The sequence below is a fragment of the Artibeus jamaicensis genome, unplaced genomic scaffold, assembly GCF_021234435.1.
Source record: "Artibeus jamaicensis isolate MK-2021 breed Jamaican fruit bat unplaced genomic scaffold, CSHL_Jam_final contig_233, whole genome shotgun sequence".
NCBI lineage: Eukaryota > Metazoa > Chordata > Mammalia > Chiroptera > Phyllostomidae > Artibeus > Artibeus jamaicensis.
Window position 1 is genome coordinate 34423282 of NW_026521486.1, and position 20439 is coordinate 34443720.

Consider the following 20439-nt stretch of genomic DNA (forward strand, 5'->3'; position numbering starts at 1 on the left):
TGTAATCCAGTTAAGATGAGGTCACACTAAATTAGTGGGGGATGGGGAGATTCTAATTCAGTGACTGGCATTATAAAAAGAGGGGAATATGGAAACACACGGAGGAGGAAAGGCCATGTGAAGATAGAAGAGAGATTACAGTGATGCATCTACAAACTAAGAAACACTAAGGAATGCCAGCAATGGCCAGAAACCAGGAAGAGGCAGGATAATCCCCTAGAGCCTTGGCCCTGCCGACACCTTGATTTCAGACTTCTCGTCTTCAGAATCATGAAGAATACACTTCTGTTGTGTTAAGTCACCAAGTTTGAGGTACTTTGTCACAGTAGCCCTGGTAAACTAATACAGTTGTCATGGATATAAATTCTGTCTAAATTTTAAACCCTGCAAGAGAATATTAGTATTTTTTGTGCAGTACTATTCATGTTTATCCATGTTTTGACTGTGCATCTCTCTAGGATCACTTTATTTCTACTTGAAATATTTCCTTAGTATTCTTTGTTGTCTTTGAATTTTCTTAGCTTTCATTTGCCTGAAAAAGGTCTTTATTTCACTTTCTCTTTTCCAAGCATGTTTTTCCTTGGTGCAGAACTCTAGGGTTGCAGTTCTCTTAGCGCATAAGCATATTGAAGATATCATTCCATTGTCTTCTGACTTCCATTATTTGGTTTTCTGAATTTTTATTATAATATACATTAGTGTAGTTTCCTTTGGATTCATGTTACCTGAGATTTATTCTTAATTCTATAGCTTGATTTTTTTGTCAATTTTTGGAAAATTTTGTCATTATTTCTTTAAATATTACTTCTTGCCCCAATCTCTCTCTCCCCTGTCCTTTGGAATTCAAGTTGCAATTCCACAGAAGCAACTTGTCCGCAATCTTCTTTTCCTTTCATCTCCTCTCCTATTTTACCTCTTCTTCTTTCTTTCCTCCTAGATTTTGGAGTACTTCCCAGTCCACTTCACTGTAAACCCTGCTTCAAAACTGGCTTTAAAATACAGATGAACTCAATGGGATGCCTGCTTAAAAACCCTCAGTGTTTCCTTCCTTGTCTGTACTTCATCAAACATGTGTTTGAAAACTATTATGTGCTGTGCACTGTATTTATTGCCACTTATGTGATTAAAAACATCAATTATACCATATATACAAACTTTGTCCGGAAAAAGTCCAGCCATTGTCAATATGATGAGAACAGTTTGCATGACATCAGTGTAACCTGGCAGCCAAGGAGAGTAGACTGGAATGCATATGTATGAACAATGACAACTTCATCGCACTAGTCAATGGAGGCAATAGATGCCATTGAGTGAGCATGTGGACTGTGTGGCCATCACATTCAAAATGACTGAGCAAGCAGAGCAATGAATCTGCATCAAGTTTTGCATTAAGCTTGAACATTCCTCCATGGAAAGTATCTGGATGATTCAGAAGGCTGCAGCTATGGGCAACTGGTGATTGGCAGCTTCATCGCAACTATGCACCCGCTCATGTATCATGTCTCATGCAGAGCTTTTTTGTGAAACACCAAGCCACCCAGCTGATTCAGCCTCGCTACTGCTCAGATTTGGTGCCTTATGACTTCTGGCTTTTCCCAGAAATAAAATCACCTTTGAAAGGGAAGAGATTTCAGACGTCAATGCAATTCAGGAAAATACAAGGGGGTATCTGATGGTGATTGGGAGAACTGTGTGAGGTCCCAAGTTACCTACTTTGAAGGCATAAAAGTAGGCATCAATGTCCTGTGTACACTGTTTCTCATATCTTCTTCAATAAAGGCCACTATTTTCATGTTATATGGTTGGATACCTTGCAGACAGACCTAATGTTTTATTGATTCATGTATAGAAAATTAAAATATAAAAATGAGGACTAGAATGATTTATTCCAATTTCATATCAGAATAAAAAGAAGATCAAAGGTAATTTCAAATTTAAAGGGGTTTTCTTGGTAATATGAGAAAATGTTAACATTAATTTTTGAATGACTAGTACATGGGTGCTTTTAACATTATCTTCTATACTTTCTGTATTTTAACATTTTTAAAAACACAGGTTTGCTTGGTATCAATTAGGCATAGGTTTCTTTGAAGCTCTCTTCACCGTTAAGTCTCTAGGCTCCTCTGCAGTAGAGCTGAGAGGCACAGTTAGCAGCAAGGCGACTGCACCAGGTAGAAGAGACACATGTGACTAAGGTTCTTCCTCCTGTAACTCAGCAAACAGTGTATTCATTAGCGTAGGGGAAAGGAGCAGCATTGAAGGGACGCTGAGTAAAACTGATGGATTTCTGTTTTATCTCTTTTCTCTTGGTCAGTTATTATTGAGAAGTGTGCTAATGACAACAAATAGTCCAATGGAGGCAAACTAAAAAGACACTGGATAATTAACCAACTAGGTAACTTTCTCTTGAAGGGTCATGTTATACATTCTTTCAAGGAAATGAACTGATGATTCATGGATTGCTGTAATTCAATGAATCATCAGTTGCTCCTAACATCTGTCTCTGAGGCCATTTTTTTACAGTTTAAATGAAAGAAAAGTTCTTACAATTCTGATGTGTATCTGTTCATATTAAAAATTTATTAAACAAAATCAAAAAGGTATTGATAAACAGAGGCCCTGAAAGTATTGAAGCAACTATCTTTTGGATTATTATTATAAGTTATAGGATATACACATAGAATAATTATCTTATGTTAATATAAAAATTATTGATTAATCTATGTCAGTTGCCACCACTATACAAAGGTGAATCAAGGAATTTTGAATACAAAATAATATTGCTGTAATTGAAAAATAACATAAACAAAAAATTTGAAGTCAAATTTCTGTGGAACACTTGTCCAGAATGAATAAAATATTGAAGGCTATCATTAATTGAAAAAATGATTAATATACTTTTTGAAAGTCTTGAATTTAAGTCATAGTGTATTAAAGGTATGTATGTGTGTATAAAACAATATACATTACATATGTATATAATAGGTATGTAAAACTTATTGCTAAAAGAGCTTTTTAAAATTTATACCTAAATCTCTTTACCAGTGAAGAAACTCAGGTACAAAGATATAGGATACTTAATTTTCTGAAATAGATTGTATTCAGAAATTTACAAAGTTTCCATCATTCCACTTCTGAAAGGTGTTATTGTGGGGTGGTATCTCCCAATGACGTGTTAGCATACTAACAGTGGATTTTATACTCTTGTGGACAGAATCCTGTGATTCCAGAGAAAGGGGGAAGAAGAATAGTGTAATGAGACTCACTGCTGCCTCTTCCACCTGGCCAGGTTTGCTTTTACCCATTTTACACATTGGGATTCTACCCAATATTTCATTTTAAAAAAGCATCCCTCTGCTAAATAAAAGTTTGCAAATCATTACAACTTCACCAGGACATAGCTACCATATGAGACAGCATTTCTCCACACTTAGGATTTGTCAATCAGTTCTGAAACATCTGGGGGCATCTCGTGAACCTCACAGACTCTCTCTCCCCTGAAAAATGACATAGGCACACATTTTTGTACCAAATTTAGCAGATTCATGGACTTTCTGAAGTCCATTCACAGATTCTGGGTTAATAACATCACCTCTAAACAATTCATTGAGAGGAATTAAATAGGAAATTTCTAGTTGAAAAAAATTAGATTTGGGGGGTAATATTAGAGTATGTTTGGGAAAGATGAATATTTTTAGCATAGTATAACTTCTAGGACCAGTTTATCCTGCCTAATAGAAAACAAAATGTCCTTCTGACCAAACATCAGGAACTATGTATTTTTGTTGGCCACACTGTTTTGCTGTTCTTTTTTCTTTTTTGAAATCCTCACCCAAGGTTATGTGTTTATTGATTTTAGAGAGAGAGGAACAACGGGGGAGTGGGGGCAGGGAGCGGTTTAACCCACAACCTAGCTATGCACCCTGACTGTGGGACACAACTTTTTTGGTGAACAGGACAGTGCTCCAACCAACTGGGCCACCTGGCCAGGGCTTTTTTGCTACTCTTGGTTCATTAATTCATTCAACAGATATCTATCAAAAACTGTAAGGACACTGTGGTAGAGAGATAAGTGAATGGTTTACAATAATTCCTTTAAGAGCCATCTACTTTTTAAGGAGCCACCTATTTTTGAGGAAATGAATAGTTTTTAATAGTGTGTTTTATCACGTAGCCCCTTCTTACCTGTTCTACACACATATGCACACACATGCACACCCCTTGCTCTCTGCTGGAATAAATACCCATTTGACTTACCAGGGCGGAATCAGGCCTAGCTGAGGCCTGCGTGGTCTAGGTAAGCTGAGTCCAGCTGTGTTGGTATTGTGAGGCTCAATCAGAGGACAGTAGGGATGTGCGGGGGCGTTGGGACTGTCACACCAAGGGCTGTGACTGGGGAAAAGAGTTGGTGGGATTTCTTTTTCTCTGTGAAATATAATAAAATAAAATAATAAAATAAAGCCAAAATTGAACTCCAAGGCATTTCATGCGGTGGCATTAGTAACGAGGCTCAGTTAAAGACAGAGCATGTTTAAGACCAGAAAATATGGGTTTTCTAGACCTTGGGGGAAGCACTTTGATTATAACATCAGAAACACGTGCCTACAACTGAGTAACATAGGAACATGAACAAATGAATAACACATTCTGTACCTTTAGCTATAGCCAGCTCTTGACCCAAGATAAAACCCCCAGATGTTGTACCTCTCCCTCTGCCTTCTCACTGCAACTACTTCATCTCCTCACCCCTCGAACAGCAGTGCCATGAAGAGGAGAAATGGCTGGGGGTGGGGGAGGCTGCGGGTCTTCCATTTCCTAGCAGAAATTGCCTGCCCTTATTGTCCTGCTTGCTCTGTGTATGTATGTTTCGAAGCTGTTATAGGTTCTATGGTCCTATTCAAAAGGATATTTTTAAAAAGACAAATATTCTTGATACTGATACACCCATTCATCCCACATTTACTTGTCACCAAGCCATTCCTGCCCAGTTACCAATTGTAAGAAGGGCTCCATTAAAAAAAAAGGGGGAAAAAAATCAAGCAAATTTTACCTCTTTAGAAATTGTGGAACTGGTTCTATCTGTAAGTTTAAGATATCTTTATTAGATTGATCATGTTTTCCTTGAGTTGTAGTTGTAGCTTTTGGCCAGTGGAACACGTGCCTTTGAGATGCTGGACTTTCTATCGAGCATCCTTCAAATTGAATGTCATTCTCTAATTTCTCCCATGCTTGCTTCCAGTGAATAGGAGTATACCAGGCAATGGCCTAATAAAAAACAATGCATTAATATCAAATACTGTAGGAGTTAGACTTTTAAAAAAGGTCATGGCTTAATGCAATAAAATTTCAAAGTCAAACTGTATAATGACACTTCCTTGTAGTGAAACACCCTAAAAATGTGGCAAGACATCGTGGGCTTAATTTCCAGTTCTGAAAACCTTAAGCTGCAGGACCTCGGCAAGTTAGCCACTTGCTATCTTCCTGTGTCCTCATATACGAAATAGGAAGGCTAGTGGCAGGAAATCACTGTATGAGGGTGTTAAGCTACTAAATTTCATAACTATGAAGAACTGTGCTAACAGTAGTTATAATGATAAATATCCAAGACACTGTAATATATGTGTGTGTGTGTGTGTGTGTGTGTGTGTGTGTGTGTACCTTATTTGAGACAGGAAGTAGAACCAGGGCCAGAGCCAAGGAGAGGGGACCACATTCTCCAGCCTGGATCTCAACTGGGACTATTAAGGAGACCCGTGATGACTATAGCTGGAGCTTATCTTGGTTTCTTGAATATGTGGCAGGAAAATCATGTGTAAAAACTAACAATTATGTCTTTGTTCGACATGATAAAATCAAACACCAAAGTGTGCCCTAATATTCTATTTGTTCTCAGGATCTGTTTTTAGTTTATAAAATCAGGAGTTTGGGGTTTATGCTATTGAAAAACTGATTGGATTTATAGGATTGTTCTGATTGGATTGACAAATTAAGCAGACATAAAGGCAAATTGAGCTAGGTGAGGCCTATGGCAGAGAAAGAGAAAGATGAAATCTTTTCTAAAAGATTCAATTTCATGGATCACAACAGGAAAACGCTTTTGCTTTAGGTCATCAGTTAAGGATTCTCCTTTTTTAGCAGCTTACATAGACACATTTTTGTTGAAAATATGTTATGATTAGTTTTTAGTGCAATCTCCCTGAATAAGATTGGAAGATTTTCCTAGACAAGAGCAATATTTTATTTCTTCCTCTGTTATAGGGACTTAAAAATACTTGATAACAATGATAATATGATAAAATAAAATGACGTGGTTTTAATTACACCTCTGGAATGTTGGCCATATGAACCTTGTAGGCTATCTTTAGTACAATAGAAAAATTCTTGGAGTTAGAATGTCTGGTTTTATTTTAGTTTTGCCATTTTCAAATCATGTGACCTTCAGCAAGCCATATAACTTTCTAAGCCCCATTTGCCTCCTTTGTAAATATTTAATCTCAGAATCAAATGAGATTATGCACATAACAACAGCTCTTCAATGAACTCCTACAGCACAGAAGTATTCTGTCCCATGTCTGAAGCTTTAATGCAAAATAGTGTATTGGGAAGTTCCCAGGCATTGAATAAACATAAGATGGCTATTGATTTTTTGACATGCAAAGAGGCAACAAATCCTATAGTACAACAATGTAACTGGTGGAAAAAAATCCAGCACTGTTTACAGACCCATAGTATCTTAGTGACTATATTGCATAAGCCCTTATGCCATATATTAGAAAATACAAGAAAGATTACATAGTTATTAACTCATGGCAAAGCAGGACTAAATCTACCTTTATATTACATGATTTGTAGCTACACTGAATCTGTTGCCATATTAGTGATGACTAAAGAGTAATCTGTCATACTTTATTTTAGGTTTCTTTTTTTTTAATGACCCATAACCAATAATGTAACTTCTTTACTCAAATCCAGAAACAGAACCTATTCTAATTTGTATGATTCGCTATAGTTTTAGGCAGAAGATTGAAGGCTCTGAAACTTATTCTACAAGATATGAGATATTTTCTTTATACAAGTTATATAAATTGAAAGAAATTTAGAGTCATGATAAAACCTTGGGTCGCCCTGTGTTCTGGCATCTCTGTGAGAATGTAGCAACCGTCTCTGCATGGAAAGTCTGTCTGACAGGTGCAGAGAGTGAGGTTCAGTGTCACTGAGGTAAGAAGAGAAATATACTTGCTGTTAAAAGAGGAGTGAGGGAGAACTCTATGTTTATACTAGGGTTTCGGTTTGACATAAAGTCACATTCTAGTGTATTTAATGGAAAATATTTTCTATTTGAATTAAATAATGCTGGTTACTTTACTACTGGGTGGGAATTCCAATATGTCCTCAATTATTACATCCCTTAGAATAGAAAAGAATCTTGGGGCTTCTGCTCAAGATGTCTGAGTAGGCAGACATGGCTTGCCTCTTTGCACAACCACATCAAAATTACAACTAAAATATAGAACAAACATCACTCAAAACTGTCAGAATCAAGTTGAATGGAAGTCTGACAATCACAAAATTAAAGAAACCACCTCCATCCAGACTGGTGGGAGGGGCACAGGTGAGGAATGGGCTGGTCCCACACTCATGGTGTGGTGGATAAAAATTTGGGAAAGATATCTCCAGAGTGAGGAGTCCCAGCCCCTCAGGTGGCCTCCCAGCCCAGGGTCCTAGAGCCAGGAATATAAATCCCCACACTTTTGGCTGCAAAAAGTGGTGGGGATTGAGTCAGTGGAAGAAACTGCTGGAATCCCAAGTAGTTTTTCTTAAAGACCCATACATGGACTCATCTGTTCAGACTTCCTTCTTCTGAGCTCCAGCACTGGGGAAGCAACCGGCCTAGATACACAGCTTGGCTTTGCCTGGGAATCTCCAAGCCGAGCACTAGTAGAGGCTATTTTCTAAGATGGCTTGCTCTATAGCTCAAACAAGGTGGCCCAGGCAAAACAAAGGTGGGGGCTGACCTTGTCCAGGATCACCTGGGAAACCCCAGAGCCAGCACTCCCAGTGGACAGCTACAGACCACACTGAAGAATCACCACCCTTCCCCTGCACAGCTGATCCTCCACAGAGGGTGGACATTGGTGGTAAGTGGTCACAGCCAGTCCTTGCAGCTGACTGGCCGGGTAAACCCTTCTCATTGATTTGCCAACAGCAACCAAGGCTCAACTACAAGAGGAGGGTATACTCAGCCCACACAGAGGGTACACCTTGTGTGCCCAACTACAGTGACAGGGGAGGCTGTGCCACTGGGCTCTGCAAGACACCTACTACATTGGGCCACACTACCAAGATATGGAGTCAAGGCAGCTCTACCTAATACATAGAAACAAAGGGAAGCTGCCAAAATGAAGAGACAAAGGAACATGGCCCAAATGAAAGACAAGATCAAAAATCCACAAAAAGAACTAAACAAAATAGAGATAAACAATCTATCAGATGCAGAGTTCAAAACATTGGTTATAAGGATCCTCAAGGAACTTAGTGAGTGAGGAGCTCAGCAGCATAAAAAAGATCCAGTCAGAAATGAAGGACATGGGGAGCGCGGGACGGGGAGTGGGCCTGGATGGGAGAAATAGACAAAAAACTGTATTTGAAGAATAACTAAATTAAAAAAATAAATACATTTAAAAAATAAACACACACACACACACGAAAAAGAAATGAAGGACACACTAGTTGAAATAAAGAACAATATACAGGGAAACAACAGTAGAATGGATGAAGCCAAGAAGCAAATCAATGATTTGGAACATAAGGAAGCAAAAACAACTACACAGAACAATGAGAAGGAAAAAAATCCCTTCAAAATAGGGATAGTATAAACAGCTTCTGGGACAACTTTAAGAGGTCCAGCATTGGCCTCATAAGGATGCAAGAAGGAGAGGAGAAAGAGCAAGAAACTGGAAATCTATGCCAAGAAATCGTGAAAGAAAGCTTCCCTAATTTGGGGAAGGAAATAGACATGCAAGTCCAGGCAGCACAGAGAGCCCCAATCATGATGGATGCAAAGAAGCCCACTCAAGATACATCATTATTAAAAGGCCAAAGGTTAAAACTAAAGAGAGACTTTTAGAAGCAAGAAAAAAGAAAGTAGTTACCAGCAGGTCACCAGAAGGAAGGGGGAAGGGGAGAATGGGTAAAGAGGTGAGGGGATTAAGAAGTGCAAATAGGTAGTTACAGAATAGCCAGCCATTGGGGACATAAAGCACAGTATAGGAAGTGGAATAGCTGAAGAACTTATATGCATGACCCATGGGCATGAACAATGGCATGGATATTGCCTAAAGGAAATGGGGGGTGCTGGGTGGAGGGGGAAAAAGAGAAATAATGAGAACTGTAATAGCATAATCAATAAAATATAATTAAAAGAAACATAAAATAAAAAAATAGCAAGTGGACCTTAAAAAAATTAAGAAGAATATCAACAAACATTTGTAAAACACATAAATGAAGAGAATGAGCCTCTACATAGTTCCTCCTTTCTTATCCTGCTTTTCAGGCTAAAAACCATAAATAAAACTCATCCTTAATGCTGAAATTTGAATTAGGTTCAAATTTGGGGCATCAAAATTATTGTTGCCAAATTGTCAGCAGCTCTTTGGCAGTCTGGCAGTGAGAAGAGGGTGCTGTTGATGTGCTGATTTGTTGTGACAGTCAATGGTAGCCCTATGTAAGATGTTAGAGACAGAAAAATTGTTGAGTGAGCTAAGGGTAGAAGGAGAACTAAAGGAGACTATCTGTTTAAAAACTAGTGTTAAGAACCTGATACTGACCTCACCATTAGGTTTGCACAGAATTGTTGTACAATCTGGGCTTGTGCTAAAGTTGTTTTTTTCCTTCCAAAGAAAATCTGATGGTGGCTGATGCTTTGCTTTGGATGCTGCTGTCCAGACCTGTGAGAAATAGTTTGTTAATAACAAAGATCACTGGAGTTCAACAATGTTGTAAATGTCACAGGGTGATTGCAACATCATGTTTCTCAACCTAACAGGTTTTAAAATATAGTGACTAAGTAATACATAATGCCAAGCTGTGTAATACTCTATGCAGTTTAAAAGAAACCACAAAACAGAGGGAACCCCCCCCCAGTATCAACTAATTATCAATTCTCTAGGCTAACAATCTCTTTACTTTGAAGGATTATGTTTGCTTAATTTTAGGAACTTAGGTATTTTATTTTAATAGTTTAATCATAAACCAAAAGGTATTGTATAACAAATGGCAGAAAGCTATGGCAATTAAATTATAGGTATTCATTTACCCACAGAATTGGACAATGTGGTGCAATTAGCCACCACCAACAAAATGCCACATTTTGCACTGAGATCTAGTGATGAAGAAACCACTGGTGCTGAGCCGCAGTCTGGCCTGGGTAAGTGAAATTATCCTGTATGATTTTACCTCAGATATCTTATACTCACTGTCACTGTGGAATTGGCATGCATTATGGTGTTTGGAGGGAAATGGAACAAAGAGACGGCTTGTCCATTCTCATTTTGCTGGAGAATATGATTTCCAATCTCCATTTCTTTGTCAATGGAAGAGTTATTGAGTTGCACATATAAATCCTTCACTTCTATGATTTTAATATCTCCAAAAGCACTAAAAATACATAACGATCATAAGGTGTCTTTAATTCTCTTTAGAATTGAATAGTAAGTATGCTTTGGAAGTTGTTCCTAAACTGTCTACTCTATTGGACAAACTGTATAGTAGAGAGAGTGTATTTTGTGATCTAAGACAAATGCCTGATCACTTACTCCTATTTTCTTATCTGTGCAATAAGATAATCTTTTTCACATAAAATAATTTAAAATAAATTTAACAAGTGCTTTAGGTGTCAAGGTATAAATGCCCTAGGAAGGTCCAAGTATCATTATTTAAGCACTACTGTCTGTAAAACCACAGTGATATGAAACTCTAATAGATCAAGAGGAAAGTTATACTAATTTCTGATAAAGTTGTTGTGAAGATGACTAGCAACTATGTACTTAAAAGAATTCTGCAAACAAAATACTATACAAAGATGGTATTTTTTCCTATTAATATGTAAACAGCCTTGGTATGTACCAGAGACCAGGCTAAATATAGAAATATAAATATTGATACTTATGTATCAAATATATTTATATATTTATGTTTATATTTATATATAAGTACATATGTAAAATTTTTTTTCACATTTTTCAGACTGTCACAATGCCTGTGGTGGGTTAGAGATAACATTTTAAAAATGAAACATACTCCTACCAATAATAACTAATACTTATATACCAGACACTCTTTAAAGATTATATCTATAATTCTTTCAATTACAGTTCACAGTCAGTATTATTCTGTATTAGTTTCAGGTATATAGCACAGTGGTTACACAGTCATCTACTTTACAAAGTGTTGCCCTCCATATTTCCACTACCCACCTGGCACCATACCTAGTTACTACAAAGATATTGACTATACTCCCTATGTTGACCATACAGCCCTGTGACTATTTGGTAAGTACCAATTTGTTGTATAACTACCAATAATCCTTTACATTATTTATCCAGATTCCCATCCTCCTCCCCTCTGGCAACAATCAGTCTGATCTCTGTGCTTCCATATATTAGCCATTGGAAATAGCACTGCAGTGAACAGAGGGGTGCATATATTCTTTCAAATTAGTGTTTTGTGTTTGGATATAGTCCCAGAAGTGGAATCACTGGATCATGAGGCAGTTCCATTTTTAATTTTTTGATGATCCCTCATACTGTTTTCAATAGTGGCTGCACCAATCTGCATTCCCACCAACAGTGCACAAGGGTTCCCTTCTCTCCACATCTTCAACAATACTTGTTATTTCTTGCTTTATTGATAACAGTCATTCGGACGGGCATGCAGTGATATTTCATTGTGGTTTTAATTTGCATTTCTGTAATGATTAGTGATATTGAGCATCTTTTCATATGTCTATTGGCCATCTGTATGTCCCATAGACAGTGTTTGTTCAAATCCTTGGCCCATTTTTAATTGGATTGTTTGTTTTTCTGGTTCCAAGTAGTAAGAATTCTTTATAAATTTGGACAGTAACCCCTTATCATTTGTATCACTCATGAACATCCTCTCCCATTCAGTATTTTGCCTTTTTGTTTTGTTGATGGTTTTGTTATGCAAAACCTTTTTAGTTTGATGTAGATCCATTGGTTTATTATTTTTGTTTGTTTCCCTTGCTTGAGGAGATATATCAGAGAACATATTGCTAACAGAAATGTAAGAGATTTTACTGCCTATGTTTTCTTCCAGTATGATTATGGCTTTTAGTCTTACATAGAAGTTTAGAATCCATTTTTAATTTATTCTTGTATATGGTGTAAGAAGGTTGTCTAGTTTCATTTTTTACATGTATCTGTCCAGTCTTCCCAATATTATTTATTCAATAGACTGTCTTTACCCCATTGTATGTTCTTACCTCCTTTGCCATATATTAATTGACCATATAGATATGGGTTTATTTCTGGGCTCTCTATTCAGTTCCAGTGATTTATGTGTCTGTTTTTATACCAATACCATGCGTTCTGATTACTAAAGAACTGTAGAATAATATGATACCACGTACTGTGATACCTCCTGCGTTGTTCTTTCTCAAGGTTGCTGTGGCTATTTGATATCTTTTGTAGTTCCATATAAATTTTTGGATTATTTGCTCTAGTTCTGTGAAATAGGTCATTGGTATCTTGATGGCTTTGCACTGAATCTATAGATTGCTTTGGGTAGTACGGATATTTTAATGATGTTCATTCTTCCTTTCCATGAACATGGTATATGCTTCCATTTATTTGTGTCTTCTTTGACTGTTTCCTTCATTTCTTATAATTATCCAAAGTGAAACCTTGGTTCTTAAATATCTTGGTTCTTGAACAATTTGGTTCTTAACCAAGTTGTTCATGGAAAAAAATGTCTCAGTTGTCAAACAAAACTTTAGTTCTCAATTCTCAACCCAACAACATTTTCATACTGATACTATTATCAGTCATGTGTCTCAGGCAACACAGAGATTTGGTAATAAGATAAATAACTTTTGGGGATCTAATGTAAAGTATAATGACTATAGTTAACAGTACTATATTATATACTTGAATATTGCTAATTTAAATGTTCTCACCAAAATAAAAGGTAATTATTTGAGGTAATGAATGTGTTAACTAACCCTATTATGGTAAATCTTTCACAATACATATATGCATGTCAAATCATCATGTTCTATGCTTTAAACTCAGACAATGTTAGATGAAAATATAAAAAAAGAAAACAAGTCAAGTTTTACATCTGAAATATATCCAATTTTTATGTCAATGATATCTCTGTAAAACTGTTAAATACCGAAGGAAGAATTCATCACAAGTAAATTCATAATACAAGTAAAGGAAGTTTTTTCAGGTAGTAGGGTAATTATACTTAGTAAAAACATGACTTACATACATATGAAGTGAAAGGTAGTGAAAACATATGAAGGTAAATATAAAGTATATTTTTCTTACCACTTAAATTTCTTTTAAAAGTTGATTATTTAAAGAAGCCTGCTTATGAAGTATGGGATTTTTAACATATATGTACATGTAAAATATGTACCAATACAAGCACAATGGTCAGGAGGAGAGAGATGAAAATACAGTATTGTAAGGCTCTTATACTTTATAAAGTGGTATCATATCACTTCAAGGCAGTCTGTGACAGGCTCAAGATGTATCCTATACACCTGGAAGGAACTACCAAAATAACAGCATTAGAGCTAATCAGCCAACAGTGGGGATAAAATCATTAATAAGAATTAATTAAAAGAAGACAGAAAAATAGAACACAGAATAATTGAAACAAACAGAAAAGAAACAGCAGGACAGTAGACTTAACCCTAACCATATTAACAATTACTGTAAATGCAAACGATTTAAATGCTCAGATTAAAAGACAGATTTTCAGGTTGAATAAAAGAGCAAGTTCCAACTACAAGCTACATATAAAACACGCACTTTAAATATAAGGACGCAAATAGGTTTTAAAAAAGATATACCATGCCAACACCAGTAATAAGAAAGCTGGGGTGGCTATAATGATATTAGATATAGATTTCTGAGCAAAAGTAATAGCAGAGATAAGGAAGGTGATTTCATAATGATATAGAGACCAATTCATCAAGAAAACATAACAACTCTAAATGTTTGTGCACCTAATAACAGAGCTTCAAAATACACAAAGCAAAAGCTGATAGAACTGCAAGGAAAAATTAACAAGTCCACAATTATAGCCAGAGATTTTAATACCTTTTTCCCAATAACTGAAAGAACAAGTAGATATAAAATCAGCAAAAAGACAGACTTAACACAATCCATTAATTTGACCTGATTAACATTTATGAAACACTCCACTCAACAACAGCAGAATATGCATTCTTTGTAAGTGTATCCAAAAAATTTACCAGGACAGACAATACCCTGGCTATAAAACAAGTCTCAATACATTTAGAAGGACTCAAGTCAAACAAAGTATGTTCTTTGATCACCATGGAATTAGAAATTAATAAGACAAAGATATTTGAAGAGGCACTGAAACTGAAAAATCTGTAAAATATTACATGTCTTATTACACAAGAATTAAGGAAAGGCAAGTGAAAATTACAAAGTATTTTGAAGTAAATTAAAATGAAAATACAACATACCAAAATTTGTGGGATGCCATTAAATCTTTACCTAGGGGAAATTTATAGTACTACTAAATGCTTATATTAAAAGATAAAAAGGTATCAAATCAATGATCTTACTTTCACTTTGAGAAACTAGAAGAAGAAAAGCAAATAAAACCTACAATGGGGTTTCAAATATAAAAATATAAAATAGGCAGAAGAAAGGGAATACAGATCAGAATGGAAATCAATGAAATTCAAAACAAAACAAAACAAAAATAGAGAAAATCAGTGAGTCACACACTGGTTCCTTGAGAAGCTCATAAAACTGGAAACTTCATTGATCAGGAAAAAGAGAGAAGACACATGTGATTAGTATTACTATAGATTCTATAGACACTAAAAGGATTATAAAGCAATAATTATGTACAACTTTATGACAATAAATATGACAACTTAGATAAAATTTCTTGAAAGATGCCAACTACTCAAGTTCTCAAGAAGAAATAACCCAAATATCCTTTTATCTATTTTAAAGAAAAAGAATTTGTACATAAGACCCTACCCACAAAGAAACTCTAGGTTCAGATGACTTCACTGATGAATTCTACAAAACATTTTTTAAAAAGAAACACTAGTTCTACACAAACTCTTCTAGAAAATAAAACAGGAAGGAATATATCCAAGTCATTCTAAGAAGCAAGCATGCCCTTGATACCAAAGTAGACAGAGACATTACAGAAAAAAAAACATGTGTATTACTAACAACTTATAATTCATAGTTCAATCTGTTGTTCATGCAACAAGAAGAGCAGGATTAAGTATAGATGAATCAGCTTTTATTTTAGCTCAAATATCAACTGTCTTCCATGTAAGTTCTTTTGCCTTAGATACTAACAACCATTAAAATGAATCAATGAGTTAAAAGTCCACTTCTTCCCTTCTGTATTGAAGTCAAGATCCTAGTAGAAGAAAAAAGATGCTAATTCCATCTGAATTATTTGCTAATAATGAAAAAAAGCCCTTGAATAATTGAGTTGACTTTATTTGTAGAGATTATCTAGTGTTGTTTTCTCTGGCATCTTTCAAGCATTAACATTCATTATTGGGTTCCTTAGGAAGTTAAATTGATTACTTTTAATTGTTCAGAACATGAAACAGTTATTTTTCATCTAATTTCTTAGATGAAATTACAGCAGCACAACAGATTAGAACTTTGCATCCTACTTCCAAGAGAAGATACTAAATAATTGGAATATGTACCTGGATCTACAATGGCTCACTTCTTCAAGAATCACAGAAAAGTGCTTCCAACTTCTATGGGTATGGAATGAGTGTGTAGTGAGTTTCTTTGAATCACCAAACAGAGATAGGAAATAATCCTCCCCGTCACCAGTCACGGCTAGCTCAGAGGCCTGGACTGACAGAGTCTGAGTCTTTTTCTTTGGAACTATAAACCTGTTGACTCCTTTCAAAGAAATCAAAGAGGGAAGCAACAAAGAAAGAAGTAAATAAACAAAAGGACATTTAAAAAAAGAAAACCCAAAGTCACTATTTTTATTCTTTGCTTCTATAAAACTATACTCTGTATACATTTTTATTCTCACTGTCAAACTTAAACCAAATTCTACAAAATAACCAGTAAATGATTATTTTTAGTAATACTCAATTCTTAGAGATTATTTCAGTTATCTTAAACCAGCAATTATATCATTAGCATAATGACAATTGAACTGATTATTCAGTTGTACTAGAAGCATTACAAGTTGTTGACTAGTTAAAACATTTGAGTCTCTCAAATTTGGATATGTCATATATAAGTACAACTTTATTTATATTAGCTATTCTCCCCAAATTGATACCCACACATTAAACCTTTAAATGTGTCCTTTCTTAACAATGGTTAATATTTTTGCAGGGTAAAGACTTAAGTTTCCTCTTATCAACTAAAATACTTTATCAGAAAGATAAAGTAATGCTTAATTAGATTCTAGCATCCCCTTGGAAATCTGCTCCTTTAAAATTCTCACTACTCAGACTCAAACACAAAATAGGTTTCATGATTTTGCATAGAAAGAACCATGCTGGATAAATCAAATAATGTAAGTGCGAAAACAACACTACCGAGAGGCATCCTGAAGTGGACAGAGCCATGTCTTGGATCCAGGCAGACCTGCAGCTGTATCCCATCTCTGTCACTTTACTAAGCCAACTGATTTAAACTATCCAATTCTCAATTTTCCTGAACATAAAATGAAAATAATACTACCTTGTTAAGGAGACATGAGGGCTGAAGGTAATGTAGGTAAGTGTCTAGCAGTGTCTGGTATTTAGCAGGTACTCAATAAATGACATTTATTGTAGCCCTGGTTCTGAAATCAGCAAAGGGTTCACACAATTCAGTGTTTGCTTTATATCTGTGTATTTTTAACAAAAGCCAAAGTGAAGTGAAAGCTGGAAAGGAATAAACTGGTAGTTCCTAAAGAGGATTCCTCAAAGTATTTTGTTTAGAAGAAATGTTTGAAATTAAATTAATTTATTCCCAGGAAAGTGAGAATTTACTTAATCCTTTATTTACTTTGGGGATGGAGAATATACAGCAGCTCTTTTCATAGCTTATCCTGAGGATGAAAACCTTTGCATTCTAAGAGGGAAAAAGACATTAATTTTAGTCCCAGTCATTATTTCTAGAGGAACAGATAGGAATGAGCCAAATACAACAAGTCACAGCCAACTCAGACATCTATCGACAGAAGCAGAATCTACAGTGACTGAAGGAGAAGACCACATCCTAGCTCAGCTCTCATCTTGCATGCGGAAGCCACCATATTTTGTTTTTCTCCCACTGATACTAGGAGCTTTCACAGTTTAACTCAAATATAGAACATATGCCATGATGAAAGAGTGCCAGAGGATAGAGAATATTCCCTCCCTAGGTCTAAAACCTGTGTTTTTGCATTTAAGCATATGGATTTGGTCACTGCTGAAGGTCAGTGTGAACTTAGGAGGCTTCTTTGAAAAATGTGTCTTAGGTATACAAAAAATGAAGCAGAGGAAATATGACAGTAAAGGCAGTAGGTCAAAATCCTAGATAACACTGTGTCAAAGGCTTAGGAAAATTTCAGATATAAACCAAATATAGGTGAGAAACAGCAAAGCTGTAAATGTCAACAGAATGGCAGGGGGAAATGGAGGCATCGGGCAGTTGGGAGTGTATTTGTGCTACCAGTTTTGAAACTTGTAGTTGACTGGTCAGTGATACACAGACCCCAATCTAGCCCATTCTATGAGAAAGTGTCTAGAGATGTGTTCAGAGTCAAAGCAAATTTTTATTTGAGTACAGACCATTTGCTTGGTGATTTTCATAAACATCTCACTTAATCCTTAAAATAGCCCTGTGAAATCAATATTTTAACTCCATTTTGCAGTTGTGGAATATGGGACTCCAGAACACTAAATGCCTTACCTAATGGCTCATACTGTAGGGAGTAAAAAGAGAGCTTGAACCTCAGTTCTCTGTTTCCAAGGGCAGTGAGTGGTCTTTCCAGAAAACTATGATAACACACCCTCCAAGTTCCCTTCCGTGGTGAGGAATAAACACCCTGCCACATGGGTATTGCTGAGTGCATTGTTGGTAACTGTTAAAACTTTACTATAGTACTGTTTTATTTTCCTCTCTGACAAATTCTTTATGCTTTCTCCCTTTCCCCTCCACCATTTTACCTACTTTATTTTTCTTCTTTCTCTCATCAATCTGTCTTTTCCTTACCAAAGCCCTAAATCTCCTACAGGCACAAAGTATACAAGACATTGCTTAATCTTTCTGGTAGCATGAAAAGGAAGGACAGTTAATATTATACATTATTTTTTAAAATTATTTAGCAATTCTAGAACATTTAAGCAGTCCACCCATGAACCATCCCCACGATATTTTAATCATGGGGATGAATGGTATCCTTGGCCACATACATTTATGTGACCAGAATACGACTCCCGTGCTGGGATCAATAGAGAGCATAGTCAAGTTACCCTTGGCATTATGACATTAAGAAATTAGTATTATTGAACACAAATAATAAAATACCTTTCCAGCTTCTAGACGCATAGAGAGAGAATTCACCAAACTATGTAATTTAAAAATAGTATAGTGATTACCAGAGGGAAAGGGGGTAGGAGAGAATAAAGGGGGTTAAATAGTGATGGGAGGAGACTTGACTTGGGGTGGTGAACACACAATACAATATACAGATGATGTGTTATAGACCTATACACATGAAACCTATATAATTTTATTAACCAATGTCACCCCAATAAATTCAATACAATTAAAAAATAAAGAATAAAATATTCTATAAAAATCATTACATGTTCTTCTTACCTAAGATGGCTTCTGATTGGAAATGGCTCAGCAAGGTGGAGTTAAAAGACTTCGGTGCAGCTGTCCCTCCACTAATCAGGTAGCCAGGCAGGCTGTGGCTGGGAAGTATTTCACTGGACGATGACCATGACAATGACAGTGTTGTGGAATCTGAATGCATAAAACCCGGGAGGAAATGTACTGAAGGTTGCTGTGTCCTTGAGAGGTCAGCATGTGCATCTCCTCTTCTGTGTACAAAAATCAGTATAATGAACAAAGTAAGAAAGTCAAAATGAACAGACTTTGAACACAGGAAGCATGAACTATTATTACTACCCAGAGCTCTATCTTTCAAAGTTGTTATGCATCTATCATAAGCACATCTTATGTTCCTAGTTTTAGCAATCTAAGTACAACACTTTAGTATCAAGTTAAGATATGCTTTTTTTCTATTTAAAAATCAATAAATTCCCATTGTATATAGTTTTGAAAAAAAGTGTAAAAGTAGAAAAAAATAAAAATCAACCTAAAATCATACCATTTTTCAGAATTTTTAATGCATTTTATACAAAACTGTGATTCTATAAAACATTTACATGCTAAATTTATCACTCATTACATTATATTTCCCCTTTCTATTAATGTAAAATACATTGTTCACTATATCATTTTCCTCTAACTTCTGCTGCTGGATTAACTTTCTGTGCTTATAAAGACCCTAGAGTGAATGTTTGCTTTCAAATGCACTGTGAACTAACAAATGTAAACACAGTGTGCAGGTGCACTCGTGTGTGCTTGTGTGTGAGTGTGTGTGAATGCTGAAGGGAACAGCAGGAGAAAAAAGATTCCATCTCCAGGTACTATTTTTATAAGCAAACCCTGCTATGAACAAAAATTTTCCTTTCTTTTTCATAAATATTAAGGCATTTGTTAACTAGTACACAGTCATTTTAAAAAGTCCCTAAACTGCAGTACAATTATTTTACAAGTAGAACAATATTCTCGTGGCATGACTCATGAAAAGGCTTGTGACAACTCCATTTCATAAGTCACACGGAGACTCTTCTCGATAAACTAAAAGCAATGCATGTGCATGTGCGCACGCGCGTGTGTGTTTAATGCTTGAGTTGTGAATGAAATTCTGGGGCCCAACACCTTTTAAATCTCTGAAACACTGGATAAAGGACTAGCCCGCTTAGGCACTATGTTTCTGGGGCGCATGTGCACCGTAACTAGGGAATCTGTATTTCACCTCCATGGATTGCTTCTACTTTGATCTGTTTGTGTTCCAGAGTTCCCACAGGGTAATGTTAGCCAGTTTTCTGTTGTTGTTGTTTTGTTTTTCAAATGTTTCCATAAGAGTACAGGTGCC

The 20439-nt window shown here is 35.9% G+C and overlaps 1 protein-coding gene across 1 annotated transcript in view; it reads right to left on the reverse strand.

Moving 5' to 3' along the window:
• Positions 1 to 2131: 2131 nt before the first annotated feature.
• The window catches only part of LMNTD1 (lamin tail domain containing 1), a 47704-nt gene continuing 29396 nt past the window's right edge, over positions 2132 to 20439 (reverse strand). Inside the window, exons 4-10 of the mRNA XM_053662077.1 lie at positions 19089 to 19315; positions 15974 to 16178; positions 10476 to 10656; positions 9828 to 9947; positions 5051 to 5265; positions 4258 to 4425; positions 2132 to 2205 (exon numbers count right to left, since the gene is read on the reverse strand). Of these exons, the coding sequence (XP_053518052.1) occupies positions 2148 to 2205; positions 4258 to 4425; positions 5051 to 5265; positions 9828 to 9947; positions 10476 to 10656; positions 15974 to 16178; positions 19089 to 19315 (1174 nt within the window). The 3' untranslated portion in view covers positions 2132 to 2147. The remainder of the gene's footprint in view (positions 2206 to 4257; positions 4426 to 5050; positions 5266 to 9827; positions 9948 to 10475; positions 10657 to 15973; positions 16179 to 19088; positions 19316 to 20439) is intronic.